Source organism: Carettochelys insculpta, chromosome 16, assembly GCF_033958435.1.
Source record: "Carettochelys insculpta isolate YL-2023 chromosome 16, ASM3395843v1, whole genome shotgun sequence".
Taxonomy (NCBI): domain Eukaryota; kingdom Metazoa; phylum Chordata; order Testudines; family Carettochelyidae; genus Carettochelys; species Carettochelys insculpta.
In genome coordinates, this window is record NC_134152.1 from 35,902,346 (window position 1) to 35,928,730 (window position 26,385).

Genomic DNA, 26,385 nt, shown 5'->3' on the forward strand with positions numbered 1-26,385 from the left:
TGTTGCCAAGGCCCCCACAGCTGCCGAGACAGCCCCTGGGGCCACCACCCAGACTGCCACAGCCGCCCCCAAGGTCACCACAGCCTCTATTTTAAAGATGGGAAAAGAGACCTAGTGAGGATAGGTACTAAGATACTTATCAGCCATGAAATAAATTGCTCTTCTAGTTATATTCATAATATGATCTGCACTAAGGGGGTGACTGAAAGTCCGGTGTAACCAACAGAGGTCTCCATGGAATGTAATTCACTTTGAATTAGGCCCTTAGATAATGTAACATTGGTCTCTCACAGATCTCAGGATGCCAACAAAAATTAATTCTGATCTGTGGAAATAGCGACCCTCAGCCCCATTCTGAAGATGCAGAAGGGGAGGCACCTCAACAGTCAGTGCTTGTCAAAATCACAGAACTCAAACCTGACGTGAGCAAGGAGGCCATATCAGGGAGAATTCCTGCTGAACCTCCACCTGTAATCCAACCCCACCACACAGACACACAAGGTGGACACTGCCTGAAAGCCACAATCGGATTAAAACAAATGGGGCTTTGCCTTTTAGTGTAAAAAGTACCGGTGCACAGAGAACTTTGGCTCTTCTACGGTTGGACTACCCAGCCCAGCTGATGTTCTCCTGGAACTCCTCACATGCTGAGACACAACCTTGGATTTGCTTCTCGTGTGTAAAATGGGAAACGTGTACCTTGTGTAGGGCAGCAGAATGTTTTCAGTACTCACTATTAACTGGTGTGAGGCCTCTGGGGAACCACAACTCTACTTAATATGTAATTTACACCTGTTTGTTGAACTGACCATCTGAGAAAATTCACTTGCTTTTATACTTGCCAAGTGTCTAGAAGAATGTCAATGATATTTCCAGAAGCAATTCCATACTGCACAATGGCAACCAGCTCTCCTGGAGGCCAAGCTGAGCACTGATTTAGCTCAGTGCTCCAGTAGCCTTGCTTGGGCCAAGTGACGTCATAAAAACAGCAACACTGCCATGACAACTAGGTGCTAACTCCTAAAAAGGCAAGATATCGGCTCTCACGGATGTGTGCGTCCTACTTACTCCCTCAGAATGTTTGTTGTTTATCTTGCCTTCTGAAGACTAGAAAAAGAATAAAAGCCTGAACATTTCGGAGACCTGAGTGTGATTTTGCTTTAGGTCAAGTGGCTAAGGCCTATTTTTGGGAGCTGAGGACTTATGACCTATGATCCTGAGAGCTTAATGCAAGGAACAGAAAATATCTCCCAGCCCCCTGCCTCTAAATAAACACCCTCCCCTCCCACAGAGACAAGCTCCCTCAGCCCCTCGTTCTAATTTAATGCCAGCAACTCTTCAGTGCCACCACTGGATCTGCTGCTGCTGGGGCTGTTGCCAAGGCCACTGCCAGAGCCATTGCTGGGCTGTGGCATGCGCTGCTGGAGCCTCTGCCGGGGCCACTGCCACCACACATATCTCCCACCAAGCAGGAGCCGTACTTGTCACATCACGGTGTCTTGTTCGCCACATACAGCAAGTGGCGAACTTATTGGACACTGCAGGCCTAGTTATACATGCAGTCCGTCTCCAGTGGCATAGGTACAGTCATTAGTTCTACAGCAATGAAAGGTGGGTAGGAAAAAGCATAGACAGCCACACGCCGTGGGGTGTCCTTTTGCAGGGGTTATCAGAAAAAGAGGTGAAAAATAATTCTTTGCCCAAGTCCCGTTCACACCATTTGGCAGTGCGACAACCCCACTCACAGAACATCAGGATCCATTTGTGGCTAATTCCCAAACAGAAAAGGGGCTGCAATCGTCTTAAATTCATCACCAGTTTATTCCCATCAACTGTAGCCTTGACAACTTTTGGAATCTGTCCTTGATTCCCACCCACAACCATCAACTGAGGCAGCTAGGCCTATGCAAAACCCCTAGTACCGGCAAGAGACGATGAAATTTGCACAAGAGGAGACAATCCCTGCTTGATGGTGGAATAGGTCCCACTTGGGCAGTGATTCCCAACCTGTGGTCTGCAGACCCTGTGGGGATCCGTGACGGTATTGCAAGGAGTCCATGAAAAAATAAAAGATCAATAATGATAGTAGAAAACAAGTTTTAAATAAGTTACAAAGTTACAATTAATTACTATTTTTAAATTAGCTCTCTATTTAATTGCTGTCCAAAAATCTCTGTTGTGGTCTCCTTTTCCACAGTGGCTAGAGTTGGCTTTGATGGGGATCCACGAACAATTTGGGAGGGTGATTGGGGTCTGTGAATGGATTTGGGGGGGGTTGACCGGGGGTCCACACTCTCTTTGTCAAGTGTTGAGCTTTGTGCAAGGGGCAGCTCTGAACGGCTAGAATCAGAGTGGAAGTGGCTACAGACAACCACTGCCAACCCCCTCCCAGGGCAAGACAAGAAAGAGCAAGGAGGAACGATCACCAAAAAGACAGAGGAGTGGGGTGGTGCTGCTGCTGCTGCCTCCACTCAGGTAAAACAGAATCTGGCATGATGTTTGCAATAAAATCAGTGCTTCAAATGGAGAAAGCAAAGGAGGGGTCCAAAGGGTTATATAACAACTTGAAGATTATTATTAGGAAAGAGACACACCTGGAAGCACATGATAAGATCCCAATGTGAGCATGTAACTATGACTGATTAATACATAAACCCTCGCTAATTACTTAAAAAGTCAGATCTCAGCAGCTGGGAAAAAAATGATTTAAATTTTCCTTGGGCGAAACATTTTTCCAGCGAGCTCAGACTAGCTGTGAATGTTTCCAGTCATTATCTCTCTAATTAACACGCACCACAAACTGAAAATAAATGTCAACACCTTGTGGCTTTGAGGGATTCGCCTGACTTGAGCAAACTCAATGAAATGGGTCACCTATCCATTCCCATTAGATTCATGAATTCTGCTGGGAGTGATGCAGCCAGATAGATGAAGTTATTATCAGCAAATGCAGTAAAATAAGCCTTTAATTTTCTCCAGATGTTGCTGGATTTTCTCCATTGACAGGTGTTCTCTCAGACCAACAAGGAATGGGGATTCTGAGGAAGATGATTTTTATCTAATAACTTCCTTACTGCCTGTCAGTAAAATCAGAAGAACTTTTCTAAACCATTTTTTCATGCAATTGACCAAAATAAAGCTACAGCCCCATTACTGAGTTGTCACAGCCCAAGATGTAATTAAAGCAATTCTTTGTAAACAAAGCGATGATTCTAAAAGCCCAAGAATTAGATTATGTAAAGTGCATCAAACCTGTTTTTTGAAAGGAGCAGGCAGGGTTGATATGTGGACAGAAAAAGGCAGATGCATGAAGTTCCCCTCTCCAGAAAGATGAGGAAAGAATTACCACAATGAATGAAAAGAGGATGTAGGTTTCAGCAACAGAGAGTTTAATTTGCAAGAAGCACCTTTAATTCTTGGTGGGCTACTTCTTACACAGCTAATCCATAGCCAGAGCATGTGATAACACTACACAGGCGAAATAAGGAGAACCTTCTTATCCTCCGCCCATTTTTATGGGCCCCCAGTCAAAGGGCAAGTCCCAAGCATCCATAGACTGAGCTAGGCCTGTGCTGCCTCCGGGGCTAGGCCATCTCAGGGGAGGTGAGAGCCATGTTTAAGACCTCCCTAGGCAATGAAGATGAGTTAACATCACATGTGTGCAGGCCACACCTTGCTAAAGAGCACTGAAGCTCTCCCTCCGGCCCAGGCTGCCCTGGAGGAGACCCGGCTGGGTGGGCAGGAAAGGTGATGAGGAATTCTGCTGCCTATGGTTTCTTCTTCTCAAAACAGCATTGCACTGAATCTGTGGGACTTAGCAGTGGGACTGCGCTGCCAGGCTGAAGGGCAGTGCCAGTGATACTGTAATCACTTTGGAGTGGAGCCAGAAGGCTGAGGGAGGTAGCAGGGATGAATTCTAATCTCAGCTTCCCTGGTATAAATCTACTGATCTCCATGGCACCATCCTGAATTTAAACTGGTGCGACCAGCCCTAGGCCACTGTGACAGCAGCCATCTTGGTCGCTGGTGGGGACTGAACCAGGGACCAACTGAGCTGACAGCACAAACTTGTCCTGAGGATCCAGGCTCCGTAGCTGGGGGCTGTAGCAGACTCACTTCCCCTGCACAACAGGCAGAGAGAGGCATGCAGGACTCACACTGACCAATGGGTTACAGCATGACTTCACATCTGACTGACAGACCTATGCTTGTGAAGGCCTGATTTAGCAACGAACGTAGGACTTCAACCCAGCTTCTTCTGGACATGGGCCCCATCACGAAAGCCACCAGCCCAGCTGGCACTGAGGGAGCCTCTTTTCTGGGCTGTCTCAGCAGAAATCCTGCTGTAGTCAACAAAGGCTCCCCCATGCTGTCCCAGCCCTACCTGAGGCTGAGCTGGTGATGTCTGGGGAGCTCATTTTCCAGGGCTTCGGAGCAGCCAGGTAGTTCATGAGAATGGAACTGCTGCACCACGCCTGGAGCATTGTATGTGACCCTTCTCGGCTGGGCTATAACATTTGACCCGGTTTTTAAAGTTAGCCCATCACACAGCCACTCAAAGCAAGCAACTTGGAAGGCAAGCGTCTGGTGCTAATGCGGTGTAACACTCCTTCTGACAACGCGCAGCTGTAATGAATAGGCAGTTCTACGTGGTCTTGAGGGAAGGTTAAACTTGAGGAGATTTTAGATATCCACAGCTGTAAGATCAAGACTGTTAGAATGGTGACCTTCGACCTTGCGTCTCTAGTGGAAGACCCCAAGCAGAGGTCAGATGCATTCCAAACACCCAGGTGCTGGGAGTGACCTGATGAATAACACTGCCATACATGCACAGGAGGCTCTTCCAGTCACTAGAAATTATCTCAGCCTTGAGAGAAACGAGATATCACAACCAGGTCCCTAAACAGCATAAGAAGCCTGAGCAAGATTCTCCTCAGGAATGAGCAATTACCTTCCAATCAGGAAGAGAAGCTCCTCAGATGGCAGTATTCAGGATGTCTTTTGGGCAATGTATTTCTTAGTCCTCGGAACTCCAGGTACACACGCACATTTAAACCCTTTATTGGCACCACATGCAGGGAAAAAGAGGCAACACTCTTTGGTACAAAACATTAACAGTCGTCTAGCTCCTCATCTCAGTGACTCAGGAGTAAATCCACAATCAAGCTGGGTGGATAGTGTATAAGGTATCTGTCGAAATAAAAAATTGTGTCTGCTTTCCAGTGACATTCAGCCCTGTTTCTATTCCTTTTCCTTTCAGGGAAGCAGCAGTGCCTTACTGCATGTTCCAGCACCACCTCATCCAAAGGGACCTTGCTTCTTTGTCTGACCGTACACCACAAATCGCATGCACCATGCTTAGGAGAAAATTCCCACAAACATCCTCAAAACGGACGTCTTAACTCCACTCCAAGCCCTCCTTAAAATTCTCCTTTGCCATTAAGCCAACAAAGAACCTGACAAGAAGTAGGCTTCTGCTGTGCTTGGGCCACAGCCCTGCAGGCTGACCAATATGTCTCACTGTTTCCTTGTACTCCTCCCTTGGTCCATCTATTGTCTTATAACTTAGACTGGAAGCTCTTTGTGGCAGGGACTCGTTTGTTCTGTTTGTGCAGTGTTAGCACAATGCAGTCCTAAGCCAGGGCTGGTTTTATGGCAACACAGATAATAAATGAAAAATATGTGCAATATATTCAGACATCTTTGCAGAGATGGTTTGGCACCAGAAGTACCTTCTATTCATCCTGCAGGTCACAAAAATGTTGCTCATCCAATCAGTCAAAGTTGCTCAGAGCCAGTGACTCAGTGAGCTGACTTGGGAAAGACACGAGGTGAGTGAGGTAATATCTTTTATAGGACCAACTTCTGTCGGCATAAGACACAGTCTTTCAAATGTATGAAAGCTTGTCCACAAGAGAAGTTGGCCCAATAGAAGATATTACCTCCCCTGCCTTGCCTTCCTCCTGTCCAGAGACCATCGTCGGTATAGCAGCATACAGTTAAGGCACAACAGTTCCATAGCCACTGGTGCACAAGGGAGCGATGAAGACAGCATCACGTTCACCTGCTTCAGCCAGGTACCCATGGTGCAGCTGGTGGAACTGGAGTGAAGGCAAACCCATTGTTATTCTTCTCTCCAGGTATACCTGTGCTGCAGTGATGACCTGTGACATGTCGTTGGCTGGCAGGCCCATCCCTACTGGGGCACGGGGCCTGGGGCAACCCCCAGAGTTTAGGTGTGGAGCCTGGGGCAGCCCCTTCCCCAGCACAGCCCTGCCAGGGATCCATCCTTTCCCCAAACCCCACCCCTTCCAGCCCCTGCTTTGCCCTCATTGCACCCCTTACCCACAGCCCCCTCCCCTAAGCAACGCAAGCCAGGGGATTATGGGGGGCCTAGTTTGGAGCAGCTGCAGGGTCCAGACCTTCTCATACTCACCACAATGGCAGCACCGCCACGATGAAGGGGAGCGTAGCAGCCTGGGAAATGGGCACTGGGGTGGAGAGGAGCAGGCTGCTTCATTGCTCCACTTCCTGCAGCTCCCACTGCCATGGTGAGGGAGGGGCGTCTGACCCCTGCTGCCACACCCTGCCAGGCCCCCCCCGGTAATCCCCAGGCTGCCCTGAGCTCCATGGACAGCTGAGGCAGCCACCGTGGGGTCCCCCAAAGCAAAGGGTCTGAGGCAACAGCCCTGACCTGCCCTATGGATGGGATGACTGCTGGCTGGCCAGGGACGGCTGACTTGGGCTGGAGCAGCAGGCCTATACAATCAGTGTACCTGGCCTCAGGCTGGAGCCTGACCGTGGCCCCGCCCTGCAGGAGGCTTGCAGAGCAGGGGCCTGAATGTTTGCAATGCTGCCGTTAGCCCTGCCGCCCGAATCATCCAACCCAGGCTCTCAGGCTCACCACCACGCGGCTTTTCATCCCAGTGCAGACACAGCCACAGAGCAAACTTCAGCTGCAAATGGCCATAAACGATGCTCAGGCTAGCGTTAGGTCTTGTGCTGTCTCTCTGCTCTGCAACGAGCACTGGTCCCACTTTACCAGCAAAATCTTCCTCCCCTGCAACTCCCAGGTGCTGGGCTTGTTTCTTCCATAAGGAACACGTGCATTTGGGGGTGGCTTCTCTAACCTACAGCAGCCAGGTTCCCAGAGGCATGCCAAAAATCCCAAGGGCTGCAGGGAAGCACAGTGCGAGACCCATGGAAATATGCCATTGCAACAGCAGCTGTGTGGGGACTTTCCAAGGGAGGGCCTGGAGCACAGGAGGCCAGAGGTACTTGCTTGTGCGTGAGCAGGCAGGCATGTACATTGTACTCCTCGCAGAGCTGATCTGTGTGGCAGGACAAAGGGGTCCCAGCCAGTGTTCCGTGTAAGCTGGGCACTTGTGCAGCTGCTCAGGCAAGATTTCCAATGCCTCCCAGCTGATTAGCTGAGCGCCCACAGCTAGGCTTTTGTTCCCACTGGTGGTGCACATTCACACATGCTTCAGTGCACGTAAAAATGTATTCCCCACACGGATGGAAAAGATTAGAGAGAACATTGGTCCCAGAACCTCTGAGAGCCTCAGGTCTTAGCACGCTTGTGAAGGGAGTCCCACTGGGCCCTGTGCTGCTCAGATACTGAACAAACAGCTGGTTCTTGCCCCAAGCCTTTTATACAGGTTGAGGAATCATAAGCAGCTTTCCAAATTCAGAGAAAGATGATCTTTTCCTTTCCACTTCTAGTACTTCACACTTTACTGGTGCATGCAGGGTGGTCACAGAAAGCTTTTCAGACCAGAACTGTCAGTCCTATGGTGGCTGCAGCACCGGTTGTCCAAAATTATTCTTTGTGATGAAGCCTAAGGACGATACTTACTATTTTTCAGCTGTAGCTCTCAAAGCACATTACAAGGGAGGGTTGGGGTCATTACCCTCATTTTACAAGTGGGGAAACTAAGGCACATAATGGTACCATGACTTGCCTGAGACCACACAGTGAGCCAGCAGCAGAGCCAAATCAGAGGACTCAGGGTGAATCTTCAAATGGCACCTGGTCCTCACATGTGCAACACAGGCAGTGTGCAGGGGATTAACCCTAAACACCCTGGAAAGATCTCCTTGACCAGGGAAAGAAACCCAAGACATTTCTTTTCATAACGACTATCCAGGCACCGAGACTTGACATGTGCTTTGTCCATAACTCCAGCTTTTCTTATGGATTGGGAAGTAGGTGGTCTGGCCTAGTAGTCAAAGCAAGAGTGGGCAAAGCAGGCACCTGATTGGAGAACAAAGCCATGGAGCAGCACCAGCGCCAACTGCCAGTTACCAGAGCCAAGGGGCAAACTGGAGCCTGGCAGAGCCAACACTGGCCACTGAGAAATGGAGGCGAGGTGGAAGGTTAGGAGGAGAGGCAAGGACCAGCATGGAGCAGGAGCGAAGGCAGGGGGAGGCAGAAGCCAGGAGTAGGGCTGGAATCAGGAAGAGGCACAAGCAGAGTCCAATGCCACCCCAACAGGAAACCATCCTGCTGCTCTGACAAACATCCTGTTCCTCTTCCTGGCTTATATAACGTAGTTGGACCAATCAGTGGAGCTGTGCTATCCTCCAGCCAGAGCTCCTGTGGGTGGCACCTGAACTGGGGCTATTGCTCTGGTAGGTTCTTTACCCAGTCAAGTTCAGTAGCCATTGGATAAAGACCAGGAGGTAGCAGGTGTCTGGGGACTTCAGGAAGGGGTTCACGATACCAAACCACTTGCCACGTAGCAGCTCCTGGTTTGTCACCAGAGGGGTTGATCGTCAGCCAGACGTTTTCTCGCTGCCTCGTTAACTCCTAAAAGAACGCCTGGTCCATCGCACAGCAGGCAGCGTCTCCAGTTCAGACAGTGGCTGAGAGGTAAAAACACCAAGGGAGATTGGCTTTTGTACCTTCCCTCCTATCTGGTAACACAACTAAGGATGTAGCCATACAGCTCCTTCCTCTGAAATCTCAGTGAGGTGATGATAGAAAAAAATCTTTTGACTGATAGGCAGAAATGAAGAGGGGGTCACCACTTCAAGGGCAGAGATTGCCAGGGGTCGTGAAGAAAAACCAACCCAAAATGAAGCTGGGTCGCTGAGGAGAACTCCTGAAACAGCCTTATCAAAGCTGCCTTTGCGAAGGATGACAGGCCTTACTCCACCTTTGAGCACACATATCAAACCACTTTAAGCACTGCTGGGGAGAAAGCACCCTAGGAATTGCCAGACTGGACCAAGCACAAGGTCTGTACCATTCAGTCCCCATTCTCCATCTGGACAGAAGTCTCAAGTGGAGTTGCTGGCTCAGATCCTCAGCTGGTGCAAATTGTTGTGGCTCAACTGCAGTGGAGCTGTGCTGGTTTGCACCAGGTGAGGCTCTGGCCCCTATGCATTCAAACAGTGAGTATTTAGAGGGAGACAGAGAGAGAGGGTGTGTGTGTGTGTGTGTACGCAGATATAACCGTAGAGGGAAGGCACATTAGCTACTGCATCCGATGTAATCTTGGGTCAGACTCCTGCTTTATCCCAATTAACAGGCCTAAAGGAATAATAAGAATTTGAACTTCCTAATGTCTGCAGGTCAGGTTTTTTTTTTTAAACTAATGTGATTTTATAGGCCTTTTCCTTTTAATATGAATGATGACAATGAGGAAGAAAGGAAGTCAATCTCTCTGCCTGATATTTCCACTTTTCACTCATGCCACGTCTGAGGAGGTCAGAGAGGTCTGTCTGTCCACTCTGTATTGTGCAAAAGAAAAATTTAAAAAAAACAAACCCAAGGGGTCAGCCTGAGGCCTTTGGGAAGGAAATTGATGATTTTTTAAACAAGTAGCGAAGTTTACATAGGCCTGGTAACATAATTCAATTTTTGTCCTCCAAACCCTTTATCTCGCTACATTCATGGTGCTGATGCGAGGCCTCTTTTGCTCAACTAAGCAAAATATTCTTATTAAGTTGGAACTGTCATTAATGTAATATCAAAACAAGGATTTAATGATGGGAGGATGGGGGAATGAATAAACTCCAGCCTCATCAGAGCCCGTCAGAGGTAATGAAAAGCAGTAATAGGACAATCAGGCGCTCCACAGAACCAGCACTGGAAAAGATTACAGCCGAAAATAGGAATGGTCTCAAGCAAATGAGAATCCCAGACAGAATGGCAGCAGTCTCTGCCAGTGGATGGATGGGTTCCCGAACAGTCTGGCAAGGGGGAGGGCCTGAGGTCCAGGATTCCACCCCAAGCAGGGATGGCTACATGACAAATACTTTTAGGCCGTGTCTACGCTAGCCCCAAACTTCGAAATGGCCATGCAAATGGCCATTTTGAAGTTTACTAATGAAGCGCTGAAATACATATTCAGCGCCTCATTAGCATGCGGGCAGCTGCGGCACTTCGAAATTGATGTGGCTCCCCGCCACGCGGCTCGTCCAGACAGGGCTCTTTTTTGAAAGGACCCCGCCTACTTCGAAGTCCCCTTATTCCTATGAGCAGATGAGAATAAGGGGACTTCGAAGTAGGCGGGGTCCTTTCGAAAAGGAGCCCTGTCTGGATGAGCCGCGCGGCACCAGGCCGCGTCAATTTCAAAGTGCCGCGGCCGCCCGCATGCTAATGAGGTGCTGAATATGTATTTCAGCGCTTCATTAGTAAACTTCGAAATGGCCATTTTGAAGTCTGGGGCTAGTGTAGACATGGCCTTAGTCTTGCAGCCCAAGCCCTGCAACCCTGGGCCTGGAGAGTCAGTGCCAGTGCTGCAGAGATGTACCATATAGTGTTAGTTCTGAAGTACCAAGGCTGAGTTCTCTCTCTTCCACCATTTTTGTTACCATTAATTATTATAACCAGATTTTTTGGTTAGCCACGTAAATGTCCAGTCCCTCCCAGAATTGTGCCAGGTTCTTGGGCTCAGTGACATCTGGTGGCAATGAGTTTCACAGGCCAGTTATGTTTGTGTGCAAATGGGATGGGGGTGGAAGGATGTATATCCTTTTATCAGTTTGACACATAGTGGATAATTAGGTTAAGATGCATGGAGCTATACTTCTATCATCAGGCCCAGGGCTAGCAGGGAGAGAAATCTCTCTCCGTGTCCCCTGGAAGCAATCTTCCAAGGGCCACAAATTATTGTCAGAAAGGCCAGAGTATGTACAAATTTCCTAACAGTAAGCACTGGAACAGCAGCAGATGGGAGAGCCCTCATCCTTGATAGAAATTATAAATCACAATAAAATATTGATGCGCTCTCCAACAGGGACTTTATTTTTGTTCTTTCTTCTTACTGCTCATTTCTCTTCATGTAAAAATGAAAGTGATTGTAGGCCAAAAAGATTCAGCACACGGTTCATGGGTGGTCTCTCAACATGTATGTGACACTTCGGAGTCAGATTCAGATCATCAGCTGGTATAAACTGGCATTGCTCCATTAACTTCAATGGAGCCCATCCAATGTACGCCAGCAGAGAATTTGGCCCCTTACTGTCAAAATACGTTGGAAACATGAATGAATTCAGCTTTGCCATTCTGGCTGGGAGATGGGTAGCTCAAAGGAAACTGAGACATTCCTGCCTTGAAGCAGCTTCCTTTGTATTCAGGGTTTACAGATCTGTCCTGAGGTCACTTGGGAAGTCAATGTGAGCATTAAGGAGCTCCTGTCTCCCAGACCTGTGCTCAGATCACTACAGTGTGTCTTCTGCTAAGCTCAGGCAGAAGGGAAAGGGCTTGAGAACCACCCTCTTTGCTGAATCTTCCCCCCAAACCTCGCATCCAGCCTAGTCTTGCCATCAGATTCAAAAATTCCTGCCAACTTTTCCCAACTATGCATTCTTCCTGAATTCCTGGGTCACAAACAGGCCCAACTACTGAATGCTGCATTCCTACGTGATTTCCATCCCAGCCCTGCACACCCAAGAGACTCCAGTAAATGGGCTAAGCAGACCCCTTTTCCCCACCTTAGGAGAGTCATTTGGCATTAACCCAGTTCATGGCCCCAAAGCTGGCCAAAACTGCTACCTAGGCAGCATGGTGATTGGCTGCAAAGTGACATCTCATGCAGTCCTTCTCATCCAAGGCTGTGAGATGGGCTCCGGAGACAGGGAAAGCAGGGGGGCCTTCTTAGTGCTCTGACAGTGGAACAAAGAAACCCCTTGGAAAGATCATTTTCAGTACACTTTACAAAATGCTAGAGAGAAATGCTGGAGTCCTCTTTTCCTTTGCATCAAGACATGGTCCAGCAACTCTGGCTTCCAGGAGAGCACGCTGGGTTTTACACTAGCTCTGGCTGTTCTCCAGGGAAACAGAATTCCTTCCCAAATAGCATGCAATGCGTAAGGGCTGAAAACGATATTGAAAGAGACAGACTTTGTAGCCTGTGGCTTGTCTGCATCACCACACGATCTATCTTGCTGCAGGGGGGACTGAAGGAAGCACTGAAATCTCATCAGCACACCGGGAGCCAAGGAGAACGTGGCGGGAGATGGAGACAGAGGCGTGGGAACAAAATGGGAAATTAATGGTGACTCCAAACGTTGCTGTGGTAGAAGCTGTTCCCAAACCTAGAGACCATCTCCAGGGGTGCCTGGAGGATGCCACAAATTAATGCTCAGAGAAGTAAAGATCCACAGATTTATAAGAATCTATGCAACAAGAGACACTGCAAAGGGTCGTGATTTCCAGGTGGTAGCTGTTGAGACTTTTTCAAATCTGCCTCCTAGGGTATCCAAAATCACTAGCCACTTTTCAAAGTGTTCCACGGGGGTAGTAGGGATCCCAAAGGGAGCAAGGCCCAGGAGCTGGCTGCCAAGTGTTGGAACAGAAGGGAAAGGAAAGAAGGAAAACAGGGTCCTCCCACAAGGGGGCACTCACATAGTTGAGCCCCAGGTCAATGAGGTTTGTTATGGTCACAGCAGTGTTTATGTGGTGCCCATCATTGCAGCATCTGGGCAGCTTTCAAAGTGAGAGTCACGTGAGAGCTCAGCAAAAGACCAGATGGCCTGGCCTCCTCCAGCTCCGCAAGCCAGGAAGGCAAACAGGCCAAAATGAGTAGTGCCTGGCCAAGAAGAGGATCATTCTGCACTGACCCACCAAGTTAGTGAGGGGCATTTAAACTTGTTCACAGAGGGGAGATGACAAAAGGCCCCACCTAAGTATAAAAAACAAGGTGGGGGATGGAAGATTACATGCAAGCAACAGAGGAGTCTGCGCAGCATCCTTGACCTGCACATGCAAACCCAAGACATGCTGGGAACAAACAGGAAGAACTGGAAGTATAGGTACCTAAGCACAGTTGGGACTGATATGTGGAGAGCTGTTAGCAAGGGGATAGTGATCCCCTGGTTTCCATGTCCACAGGTGGCAGGACAAGTAGTTATGGGCTGACTCTGCAGCAAGGGAGGTTTTTAAAGACACGCTGGACAAAGGACCATCAGGGAGGGTCTTCGGTTGCTTCTGCCTCAGAACAGGGGCTGGACTTGATGACTTCCAGATGCCCCTTCCAGCCTGCCATTTCTCTGATTCTCTGACTTAGGGGCTGACCCTGTGCAATGCTGAGCACCGGCAGCTCCCACCGACATCTCAAGGAAGCGAGGACAGCCAGGCCACCCCAGAAGGGGCTAAGCATGGTGCAGCATTAGGCCCCAGCTCACTGGAGTAGACCTGGACACTTGCTGACAGCCCCATTCTGTTTTCATAAAGGTGTTCAAAAAACCCACTGGGCCAGACCCTCTGCTCCTCAGCTGGCCGTTACTCCTCGCTTCCTCCATCCCTGCTCAGAGACATCCAGGGGAGTTTGCCTGAATGCAAAGTTTGGAACGATGGCTGGACGTGGCCCAATGGGGACACGGACAAACTGGCACCCCCACTTCAAAGCTGTGCCTTTTGTTACCCCTCCCTGAGCAACCAGGAGCCACGGGACCTAGCTGCACAAAAGCAGCTTCTGCAGCCAAACGATGAAGCAAGGTGAGAGAATCGGACCTCCCGCTCACAACTCAAGAGGTTCCCCCAGTCTCTCCATTGTGGAGTTGCACCTTCTGTCCTTCCTAGGTGCCTGCTTGGCCCTCCAGTCCTTCACCGCTTCTCCCTGAGTGCCAGCAGGAGATCAAAGTAGTAACTTGGTGCCCAGCTGAGGCATTTGCACCCTACCCCAGGGCACCACGGCATCATTAAATAATCCTCGTCACTCGTTGCCCCGGATGCTATCCACTAGATACACCTTATTCCTCGCTCTGCTGGGACTTGTCAGCTCTCGGCCTGGCACTTAATAACATTCACTGAGGCCCATCCAGAAACAAGCTGTGAGTTACGGGTACATGCTGCACCCTGACTGCAAACAAAGAATCAACGTACGAATGGTTACGATAGGGGCAAAGGGGGAAGAGGAGGCATGCCAACTCCTGTGAAGACTTTGGGTCAGCAAGCCCTCCTGCACTGATGGGATCATGAATACCTCTCGTTCCTGGATATATATTCTCATTGAAACAGTCCTTTGCTAACACTGCAATGCGCAGCGCATTCCATAGGTGACAAAGCCAGAACACAGGCATAAGTCCTGAGCATTGTAGATTTTATTTTATGCTACCAAGACTGTTGGCTGATGCAAGAAGCACAAGAGAAACCCAGCATGAGCCTCCAGAGAGGCTGATACTCACTGGGCAGTCTGGAGATTACAAAACAGCAATAGCAGGACACTGGGGAAAAACAATTATCAGCTACCATCCTGAGGCTGGATGCAGGCCAGAGTTACACTGAGTTCTGCTGGTGTAAAGCAGGCCCCAAGGCCCCAGTAGTAGAAAAGGAGTAGGGGTCACAATAGTGCAAGGTGCTACCAGTTCATAAAAACTCAGAGCTGCAATGTGCTGTTCATTTTGCTCTCCTTCTGATGCTGCTGTCCAAGCCAACGCCAGCCCTAGCAGCTGCTTCAGTGGGCTCAGAAACTGGCCCAGAGCTCCAGTGGTACTGCCTGGGCCTGCTCCCACCCAGTGCAAAGGACAGAAGGCAGCAGCACCAACAAATAGGAGAGTGGGATTTGCAAACCTGACCCTGCATTGGTGAAACTGCAGCATTGGAATGATGCAGCCTGGGAGCAGTAGGGAGGCTAGGCCAGGCCCAGGGTTGGAGGGATGAAGTTCATACTTAAATCTGTGTTTGTTCTGCCATGCTGCCCATTCTCCACCCATGCCCTGCCCCCTTTGGAGCAGCCATCCTCACATGGGCCTGCAGAGGGTCTGAAAGTACCATTGTCCAGGGCAGAGAGCACAGCCCAGCCCCGCACCAGCATCCCCCAGAGCCTGAATGCAGACTCACACTGCAGTCAGACCACGTCAGACCCAGAAAAAGGGCTCACAAGGTCAAACCAGACAATGAAGGGGGATTGTCCTGGTAACACCAGCCCCACTTCAGATGGCCCCACCCTATGCACACATGCCGAATGGAGGGGCTCTAAGTTGGCTGTTTCTGGAGAGGGATAGGGTCTGGGGCCTTGAGGGCTGGCTCCAACCCCAGGGGTCACAGGGGAGTTCAGGCCACAGATGTGAATGCGCTTCCATGGACCACCAGATACCCTCATAAGGCCTGTCTGACACTTGCCTGTTTTTGCAGGAAGGCTGGATTTGCCACTTACAAGCCTCTCACTGCATTCGCCCTTGATACGCTGGTCTCCCCACACCCTGGCAGCCCTGCCCATGCACTAGCAGGTGTGAGCGCTCTAGGGACGGCTCATATGTTACTCTGCCTTCTGTTAGCACCCCATGCAGGTGTGCAGGGCGACAGCACTGTCCTCACCACTAAGCAATGCATGCCAGGGGGCTGCCAGACACACCCACTCAGCCCTTGTTCCCAGCTATTTGTTCTGGTTCCTTTTGTTAAGTGATGTCACTTTCAATTGGATGCTCCTGGAAAGTCAACTGTGTGGGTGGAAAACTCTGCCCCTCTCTTCGAGCCAAGGAGACAATTGGAATAACAACAGCACCCCCTTGTGTCTATTTGGGGTAGTGCAAACCAGCATGCGGCCCAGCTGAAAACTATGGTCATGTCCAAAAGAAGTTATTAGTAAATGATGATTTGTATCATGGGAGCACCAGGAGCTCCAGTTATAGACCAGGACCCTGTCGTGTTCCGTGCTGTACTAGCCTATGTGAAAAAGATGGTCCCTGCTCCAAAGAGCTGGCAACCTGGGTAAAGTCTCTTGGGCTGAACTAATCAGACCTTTTCCTTATAAACTAGCCCCAGGGGCAAGGAGGCCCGTGCCAGAGTCCAGGGGAGGAGAACGCTCAGCTCGGCTGGGGGAGCATCACAAAGATAGCTGGAGCTTGAAGTCTGGGTGACAGAAAATCTGTGACACAAACTGAGCACCCGCTGTTCGTCTAAACCTCGATGAGGCAAATTCCAGTTCTGCCCCTTCTCTCAACCACCTGTTCCTGCTCTGCTCAGTCACCTCAGCCCCTCCAGCAGCAACCTCTGTTATGTCCATTCTGAGCACCCCACACTGAGCTCACCCAATGCACTTTGACCTGGGTGCTCTGTCCAGGGTCCCCTACTGCTCCAGTCCTGGCTCTGCCCATGTCCCACAACCTCTGCCAACATACCCCTTACCTGAGCGACAGGCTGTACCTGAGTCCTGACACCCCGTTTTGCCAGCCTTGGGGTCCAGCTTTCCTGATGGACTGTGCCCCGGCCACTGGCATTCCCCTGTACTCTACTTCTGTGCAGACAGCGCCACGTCCAGTGCTCTGAGTGATGGGTCTGGGATGAGCACCAAAGGAATATGTTGTCCTTTCAGTCTGTGTCTGTAAATAATTCTGCATTTCCTCTCATCCAACACCTCAGCAAGAGACAAATCTTTGCTTGCTACAAGGTATCAAACCTGTTTTCACAAGTGAAGCAAAGTCCATGTCACCCAAGCGGCTGTTCCCCCAGTGTACTACCACTCAGGAGAATCCACATTGAGCCACCTTCACCTCCACCTGTCTTTAAGACTGCAGCTGTAATTCTGTTACACGCCTGACATCTGGAAGGTCGTTCACTGTTGCACTGGACTAAAGGTGAATATATGGAGATGTGGCTGCAAAGCAAAACGGTTTTTGTTTTTAATAAATGATGGAAGAAGGGTTAGAAGGAGACCGGACTCAAGTGCTCGTGGGGAGGAGAGAGGACGCGCAGGGAAGCTTTCATTTCCTCCTGCAGCTTCAAGAGTAAGGATGAAACCGAGGCCCCAAGAATTCAGCCAGTCCTTCCCAGAGCATGCTTTGCTGGGAGGAACTGAGGTGACTTAGTACAGAGGTTTCACTCTACTCTCCTGCCACACTCAACCTTCTCCTGGTCTCCAGAGCTTTCCTGGGCTTTGCCCCACCTGTACCTCCTAACAGCCTGGCTCTGCCCAGCTCCCATTTTCACTGTCCCTTTTGTCTTCTCCAGCTGAGACTGAACATGTAATTCAATGGGACAATGCAAGTCAGTACAGCACTCGGATATGTCTTTGCAGGCCTAGGCTCTGGATTCACATCCTGCTTGCCTTCCGGAGGCCCTGGGAGGTGCACGGCAATTTAGTCCAACATGAAAATGATAGAAAGTCAAAGGGCAGATACTGGCACAGCTGCAGGAAGGTGTCTCAGCCACTTCCAAGCAGGCTTTTCCAGAGAAGTGTTGAATGCAAGAAGCAGATGGGGCCCTGGACTTAACAGTGCTGCTTAGGTCCTGGAGTTACAAATAGGCTGGAAGCCAACGCCTTTCCCTGATGCTTAGAGGTGACCAGATCAGAGGAAGAGCTTGGATCAAAAGTTTAATCAGTTGAAGAGCAGCTGGGACATCATACAAAAATGTGATTAGCAATCAGCGCAGCTGAGCCAGAAGGGGTGTTCTCACCCACGTACAATCAGAGCACAAGCAGCAATATTTGGTAGCAGCTAGTGTCCAAGCTGCACATCAAGAGAGGTGTGCTACCCCTGCCCAAGACGGGTGTAACTGCAGGAGGAAGGTTCGACTGGCTCCCTACCATCCCAGGGGACAGGTAACACCTAGCAGAGGCATGAGGCTTGCACTCCAGCAGATTCCATAGCAACTCTTATCACAGGCGAGAGTTGTCAGACAGCCGCCTCAAGGAAGGGAAGGTAAACTTTGTGCAGAAAATTACACCCACATCAGAACCACTGCAAATATATCAAGCTCCCATCACCATCAACACCTCGCGTTGACTGGCTTACCATGGACGCACTGCAGCCACTGCTGCTGAAAGTTTGGGCTTCATATTTTAATGCATCTGCTCTTGACCAAACGTGTATGTGTGGCGTGGCATGTCTACACATTGTCCTCTTCCCGTAAGTCAGCCAGATGGACGTTCCAGGACTGTCCACAGGACACACAGTATCCAAGGTGGTCAGAATAAACAAACCCATCCAAAGGCAGGCTCATCTTGACAAAATATATGACTGTGGGGCTACAATCTTCCAACGGGATCGATGAGTCTTCCCCCCCAAAGGCCCTTCCACCATTACAATGGGCACAGTGCTGACTCTCCCTTCTTATCAACCAACCCTGGCCAACCAAAAATGGCTCCAAAACAAACCCAAACAAAGTAAATGAATACAGGTTGACCCTCTCTCGTCCAGCGCCCTTGGGACCTGTTAGGTGGTGGATGAGAGAATTTGCCAGACCACGGGAGGTCAATATTGTCTAGAAAATCACCAACACTTCCACTGCTTGCTGGGCTCTTAGAAGACATTTGGGGTAAATTACAGCTAAATAACAGCACAGAACACTGACAGCCAGGACTGGGGGCTGGAAACAAACATTATGGGACCACTGGACACTTGGCTCATCCAGCTAACTAAAACCATGCTGGATTAAGGATGTTGCCAGACGAGAGAGTGCCAGATTAGAGAAGTTCAACCTGTACGACCTTTCCAAAAACCACAACTAGAAACACTCTACCAAGCAGAGCTTCCACCCCAATAAGGAAGATGGGTCACAGCCCCCATGAAGTCCATTAGTGATTTCGCCATTGGTTTTATGTGGTGGGGCCCAGAAACTACGGTGATAACTTGCTATTTGTACCCCAATAGCTCCTAGGTAGCAGCAAGACTTATGCAAGGCACTAATGCGGAGGAAGACAAGGTCTCAGACATGTGATTGTGAAGGTCTGGTACAGCTTTGGGCAGTCAGACAATCAAAAGTCCATTTGTTTTCTCCCTCCCAATTCTGCCATTCGACACAGCAACAATCCAAAAAACAGAAGAGGAAATTTGCAGGTTATTCCCTACTGCGGTCGCCATCAAGAATGCATCATAAACCAAGCTATTGTTCGAGGACAATGAATCAATGGTTTATTAACAAGTCGACAGCTGGAGGGAGGTACAAAAGCAGCAACAAATGCCCATGCAAAACGGGGATGTCACATTCTTTGTACTGTCCCTGTCACCTCCCCTTTCTCCCCAGGCTGCATCTCAGCAGCCAAACGCTGGCAGAGAAAAACTTGTAAAGTTCAGTGCAGATGAAAGGTAATACCGCCGTGGGCATGTCTTAGTTCCTTGCATACCGGGAACCAGATCCACAGTCTGCTGTAACAGAGCATAAATACTGTGCACTGACACTCTCTCATCCATAAGAGGGCCACTGTGGTTAATTAAGCAGGAGGCTTCCTGCACTCTACAGTGGCTGATGCAGGTTCAAGATTGCCCTTGGAGCTAGGGGGCAGGTTCTGATCTCACTTAGGGTCAGTGGTGATCCTACACCACCAAAGCAAGTGCAAGTTTTTCTGCTCACTTCAATGTCAGCAGGATCAGGACCTGAAGGTGGCATAAATCCACCGCCTCTCCAAGGAGACAGCAGAAGAGACTCAAGGGGGAGAAAACAGCACATTGTGCATTTGTACTCGTGTCGCCCTGAACCGATCAAAGAACAAAGGCCCAGTGTTTGAAGAGATGTACATTCCAGCCCAAGGGAACGGAGGTGAGCAGTGTGGCGAAGGGGAGGACAAGGTGCTGATTCAAGGGGAAATCAATGTAATAGCCCTTTAATGTCTAGAGGTAATTCACACATTTGATTTCCAAAGCCTGAGTTATGCAAGTTGCTGCTGAATGGGCCTGATTCTGAGCTCCCTCACTCTGGTTTACATTAAGAATAACTGTGCCAAGGCCCTTAGAGTTACACAGTAATAAAACCAGCACACGGCGAGATTGGAATCAGGCCAAACGCGGAATAAAATCAAATCAACTTCTAAAACTATTTTTGTTGTGTGCAAAACTGATAAAATACCCAGCATTATCTGGCAGGATCATACAAACATCCTTACCCTAAACATCCTGGAAGGGTTTACCTAGGGCAATTCATACCATGATCCAGGACAAGAAAATAGCATGTGAGAATAGGACGAGAGTCTAACCTCAGTTAAATCTAGGATTACTCCCTCCTGATTTCAGTGCAGTTGCTCTGTATTTACTTGGGCATAAGAGAGAACCTCCTCCCATTATCTCAATATATCATTCTGGATATAAAGGGTGAAATGCAGGCTACTTTGGAGACAATGGCAAAATGTCCAATGACAGCAACAGAACCAGAATTTCACCCCTCACACACGCTTATAATGGACAGAAGGAATTCAGGAGCTGGTACTGGGCAGAGGCTAAGATGTTTGAAACAGCTGGGTGGTCGGGGGTATGATCTGATGAATGAGAAGGAGTTACAGCGATTACTTCTCTAAATTCATTATCTTCAGGGACCTAACAAGTTCATGGCCATGAAAATAAAGTCAAAAACAAGAACATGCAATCTGTTCTCCCCTGAGAAATCTGGTCTGTTGTGTACTTTTACCCTGTATTACACAGATTTCACAGGAGCCCAGCATTTCTCAGCCAGGATGAGTCATGGTATTACCATTCTTTCTTCTGACCAGCAGTCAGTGCTCAGTGATCAGAGAGCAGCTGCTCCTGGCTAGGCACCCAGCTCTGAGGACAACAGTGCAGAATTCAGAGTGACAATACCATATTTTGCCATCTTACTTTTGCACAGCTGTTAGCAGCAGCACTGCCTACAGAGCTGGGCTTTTAGCCAGCAGTCGCCACTCTCCAGCCACCTAGCTCTGAAGGCAGCACCATCAGCAGCACAGACATAAGGGTAGCAATACTGTGGTCCCAGCCGCCCCGCCCCCTCCATTGCCCTCCCCATAACCGTTTTTTGGGTCAGGACTTCAACCTTTACAAAACTGTGAAATTTCAGGTTTAAATATCTGAAATCATGAAATTTACAATGTTTTAAATCTTATGACCATGAAACTGGCTGTGCATTTGGTAGGGTCTTAATAATATAAAAGTTTGCAACCAAATGGGTCAAAGCGGAAGTTGCCACATGTTCTGTGCAACATCCCCCTAAGGAGGAGACAACCCACTGCACAGACCAAAGGCAACTTGAGACCAGTGTCCCATTTCCCTTCTGCTCAACCACCCTTGGGTTCCCAGCTGACAAACCAGCATCCAGCACCGAGACCCAGTACAGATCTCTGGCAGGGGGTGTTGTACTACAGAAGCCTGGGGGGGTAGGTCTTTGTGTCACCAGATCATCATTCAGAGCACAAAGGCACTTGATCCCAAACCGTTATCACTTGAAACAATGGATAGGGAGCTTGTAGGAGTCCACTATAAGCAGTGAGCGAGTCCAGCAGCCAGCTTACTTCTTGAGGTCCTGTTGTGCTTCCTCTGAGAAGGGGAAACAAAATCAATGAGTCAGTATTTCCCCATACTCCTCCAGAATCCCCCCTGCTAAGTATGCACAGGAAGTTTTGATGAATACGGTTAATATTTCACAAGTGTCATGGTCTGGTGACGAGAGGGCCAGACCAGATAGCCCACGTTTCTGGTTCTAAATTCTGGCTTTTCTCTTATGCCCTCTGTGACTTGGGCAAGTCCCTATGGACTTTGATCCATGCTCTCCCAAATTCCTCTGGTGACAGGAGTAAGCCCTCAGCTGCTGTGGTTTTCAGTTTTACCATATGTAAAAAGGGGCCATCTTTGCCTCTCTGTGAATGTCTGTAACACACTTGGGAAGGGGGCACAGAGACAGGAGGAATTACCCGGCTAAACTGGCTCTGAGCTGAGTGAGGGGGGTGTTTCGGTGACTCCTGTGATGGGAGAGAACAAATGGACAGGAGGGACCTGTCAGATTTCCAGCCCCCACCAGACTTCCTGGTGGAAGGTCTTGCAGGTTACAGAGCTATGGTAGAAGCCTCTGTATATGGGGCTACAGCTGAATGCTGGTTCCAGCAGTCAACCCAGCCCATCCTTATCTCGCCTTTGTGGGTTGTGTAGTTGCCACTTTGGGATTGGGAAGGAATTTTCCCCAGACCACCAGACTGGCTGAGGCCGGTTCATTTTTTTGCAGTGGAACCCTGGGCTGGGTTTTGGCCAGCAGGAGGGTTGCGATTCTCTGCGTCCCAGAGAGCCCAGATGGATGCATGTGAGAACCATTTAGTTGTCACAACTGCTGGCAGATGCCCAGCACAGGAACCTGCTGATTTAGGCTCCAGATCCCCCCAGGTAACATTGTAGACCTCCCAAGGGCACTTCTTTACAAGATGGGGGCATCATGTCTAACCCTGGAGGAGAATCAGGGGACAGGGCACTACCAGAGGGGTCTATCTTTCTAATGAGAGCACTTGATGGCAGTGCTAGGTGGGGTCACGGTCACTGTTTGCTCAACCTCTAAGGAAAAAGAATGCTAGTGGGTACATGGAAATGCCCACAGTTCCTCCTAGTGTGATACCTGGCTTCCTTTGCAGTGGGGGCCCCCCAGGAATTAGCAAAGGATCAATGGAGTGCAAGTGATCACTCTGGGCTGTTCCCCAACGAGAATTTTGAATGTAACATGACTAATAAAGCCACAGCCACGTTAAAATCCACCTCTCATGTCCTTGCCTTCTTCTGCCAACCTGAACTAGCTAACTCCCACTTTTCTCTGTCCTCCCTTTATAAGGATCAACCTCAAACTGTTCATCTGCTTCTCCAAACCCCTCTGGGATCTGCAGCACTGGACTGGGAAGCTCACTGGAAGGGACCCTCTCCAACATTCCCTGCTTGTGGCCCCACAAGGTTCAAAGAAGCGTTGATTTACATAATCCTTTTAAATCCTAAAGGCTTAGGTTTGCTCAGGTCTCTAGGTTGCTTCTCAGTTTATCTGAGCCCATGGCCAGTGACTTAATAAACACCAGAGACCCTAACGGAACAGGAAGCACGATGCAGCTCATCAACACAAATCACACCAAGAGAGACCACACCCAGGAGAGTTTACCAAGCCATCTCTAGCCTCCTCCCTTTGCTAGCTTGGTGCCTGATGCTTCTCCCATGGACCTAATCAGACTGGGCCCTGGGGAAGAAACGTTTCCTAGTATTCATTAATCAAGTCACCTGAGGCACTTTGTACAATAATATTCACAATGGCCCTGATGCTGGACAATGGCTAAAGAGAGAAACAAATAGAGGCACCTCACTCCCTGGCAGGAGCAGGCCTGGATCAGGCATGCGTCAATGCTCCAGCTGCATTTGGGTGTGGGCAGGAGGAGAGGCCTCAGTCATGGTCCTTAGAGATGGAGATACCTTATGTGGATGCTAGACAAATCCTGTCTTATTAAACACATGCTCAAACCCAGGCCCCACTGGAGCCGCTAACCAAACCAGGCCGATCCCAGCCGGAAGGCCCATACGAGCGCAGGCCTCACCTTTCAGGATGAACTTCAGTGAGCTGCTGAATATTCAGAAGCGGGACTGCCCCCTCTTTGGCCCATCATTGAGGAACTCATGGCCCAGCCCATTGCCACACTTGCCGCAGGACACCTAGAAGACGCAAGGCAGGAAAGCCAATGAACCAGAGCCAACCCAGGGGCAGCCCCTTTCTGCTGCTATTCCGACCACCAGCAGCAGACACAGGTGCAACTCCCCAACACAGCCGAATGGAGGAAACAAGCTGCTTTATTCTCTATGAGGGTTTCATCAGCACCTTCAGGGTGCCCGGCCGCTCTTTGTACTTGGCCACGCTGTCGGCATGAATGGTTTCGGTGAAGGCCGGCCAGGGGGACGAATGCTGGTATTTTGCAGTGCTGGAGAACAGCTCATAACCGCACTTGGAACAGACGTAAATGCCTGGGGAGAGGGACAGGGAAAACGGTGGGTTAATTCCGGGTGGCAGTTAACCACAGATCCTGCTGCCCAGCCAGGGCACACGGTCATAGAAAATCCCCCAAAGTGATGGTTTACAATACAGCTCTGCTAAACAAGGACTGAGACCAAGACAGAACAACAGGCTGTCGATGCAGCTTAGCCAAACCTAGCATCACTTCCCATCCCAGTGGTCATTATGTTGCTAAAGATTTCACGGCAGCGGCAACATGAAATCTCAGAGATCCTTGCTGCAAAATTGTACGCCCCTGCTACATGAACTAGAGAGAATCCCATTTAGTAATGGGCAGTATAGTGCCTATGAGAGACAGTTCCAAATACAGACACACACAGCTCTGGCCTGTACTCCTGTGCTAAGCCCTGGTCTACACCTCACTGTGACCCAATCTCCAGCGTGGTACAACCAACAGGAGTGGACCCCATTCATTCCATTGCCCAGACCAGCTGGGCCTGGTCAGACTAAGCAATCCCAGGTGCCGGTGCACTGGGGGAGATTCCTGTGGCTTGTGGGGTCAGGCTGGCATCTGGGGGAAAACCTGGTATGGAGTGACCCAGCTCATCCGGGGACCTGGCAGCCACTGGGGCAAAGCCCCATACAGAGTGAGGCTGGGGAGCTCATAGCCAGCCCACCAGGACTGGAGGAGTTCATAGCCAGCCCCCTCCACCCGGGATTGGCAGGAGCTTGTGGTTGCCCCCCCCCCGGAATTGGGGGAGCTCACAGCCAGCCCCCCCCGCCCCCACCGAGGATTGGGGAGAGCTCGCAGCCAGCCCCCACACCGAGGATTGGGGAGAGCTCGCAGCCAGCCCCCCCGCCACCGGGGACTGGGGAGAGCTCGCAGCCAGCCAGCCCCCCCGCCACCGGGGACTGGGGAGAGCTCACAGCCAGCCAGCCAGCCCCCCCCTCCCCACCGGGGACTGGGGAGAGCTCCCAGCCAGCCAGCCAGCCCCCCCCCCCACCGGGGACTGGGGAGAGCTCCCAGCCAGCCAGCCAGCCCCCCCCCCCCACCACCGGGGACTGGGGAGAGCTCCCAGCCAGCCAGCCCCCCCGCCACCGAGGATTGAGGAGAGCTCGCAGCCAGCCCCCACACCGAGGATTGGGGAGAGCTCGCAGCCAGCCCCCACACCGAGGATTGGGGAGAGCTCGCAGCCAGCCAGCCCCCCCGCCACCGGGGACTGGGGAGAGCTCCCAGCCAGCTCCTCCTCCCTCCCTCCAGAGCAGGCTGGCGAAGGGGGCCCCGCTCTCTCGGAGCCCCACAGCCCGCCCCGCTCCGCACCGTCCCGCCCCGCCCCGCACCGCACCGCACCGCACCCGGCTCGAAGTGGCCCCGGAAGACCTCCCCGCCGAAGAAGGCGCAGAAGGACATGGCCGCGGCGTGCCGGCCGCTCGCTCCGCCGCCTGCCACGGGCCGCCAGGGGTCGCTGCCGGGCCGGGCCGGGCTGGGCTCCGGGCGGGGCCGGGGCCCGGCAGAGCGCGCGGGGCGCGGGGGGCAGCCCCCGCCTGGGCTGGGACCCCCTGCTTGGGGCCGGGCAGAGCAGTGGCACTTGTACCACTCTGACCTGCAGCATGGAGGGAAGCCCCAGGGCTGGGCGGGTGACCCCATGGCCTGGGTGGCAGGGGCCTGCTTTGTCTTCCTCTCTTGCTTCTTCTCCTGCGCCCCCCGCTTCCCCCAGTCCTGCAGATCTACAGACTGGCAGAACTGGAAAGGACCTCGAGAGGGGTCATGAAGTCCAGTGCCCTCCATCCACATCAGGAGCTGGCACCATCTACCTCCCCGTCCCCAGGTACTGGAAGGCTGTTAAGAAATACATTTGAGGCCCCCAACAAGGATGCACGCACAACTGCTGGGTTAGGAGGCCACTGCTGTAAACACTGAGCCTGTCTGCCTCCCAGGGAGAAGGAATGGTGACCCACTGAGCCTGTCTTCCCTGTGAAGCAAACCAGCAGTCGTGGTGGTGACTGGCACCCTGATCTAAGCCACCCTGTTAGCTTAGTTTAGGAGTAATGTCCATGAACCCAGCTCAGTTACCCTGGATTTACCCTGGGCTAGCAGACACTGGGATCAGGCCCATCATGTTTATCTGGACATTTCCTCTTTGAATGGGAGTTGGCTGTGAATAGAAGAGTTCTGGTCATTTTTCTTCATAACCTTTTACCTAGCTGAGTGTTTCATTATACAGAAGCCTGCAGGGGATTTGCCTGATGCCCAAGACACTTCGTGTCTCATCTGGACAATGAAG

General features: G+C 50.7%; 1 protein-coding gene across 1 annotated transcript; it reads right to left on the bottom strand.

The window, feature by feature from the left end:
* Positions 1-19,264: 19,264 nt before the first annotated feature.
* On the bottom strand, positions 19,265-25,539 carry MSRB1 (methionine sulfoxide reductase B1). Its single transcript, XM_075010602.1, has 4 exons — positions 25,457-25,539; positions 23,969-24,111; positions 23,691-23,805; positions 19,265-21,675 (listed from the first exon to the last, which is right to left on the bottom strand). The coding sequence occupies exons 1-4, from the start codon at positions 25,509-25,511 to the stop codon at positions 21,647-21,649; spliced, it is 342 nt and encodes a 113-aa protein (XP_074866703.1). The 5' UTR covers positions 25,512-25,539; the 3' UTR covers positions 19,265-21,646.
* Between the last annotated feature and the right edge of the window lie 846 nt (positions 25,540-26,385).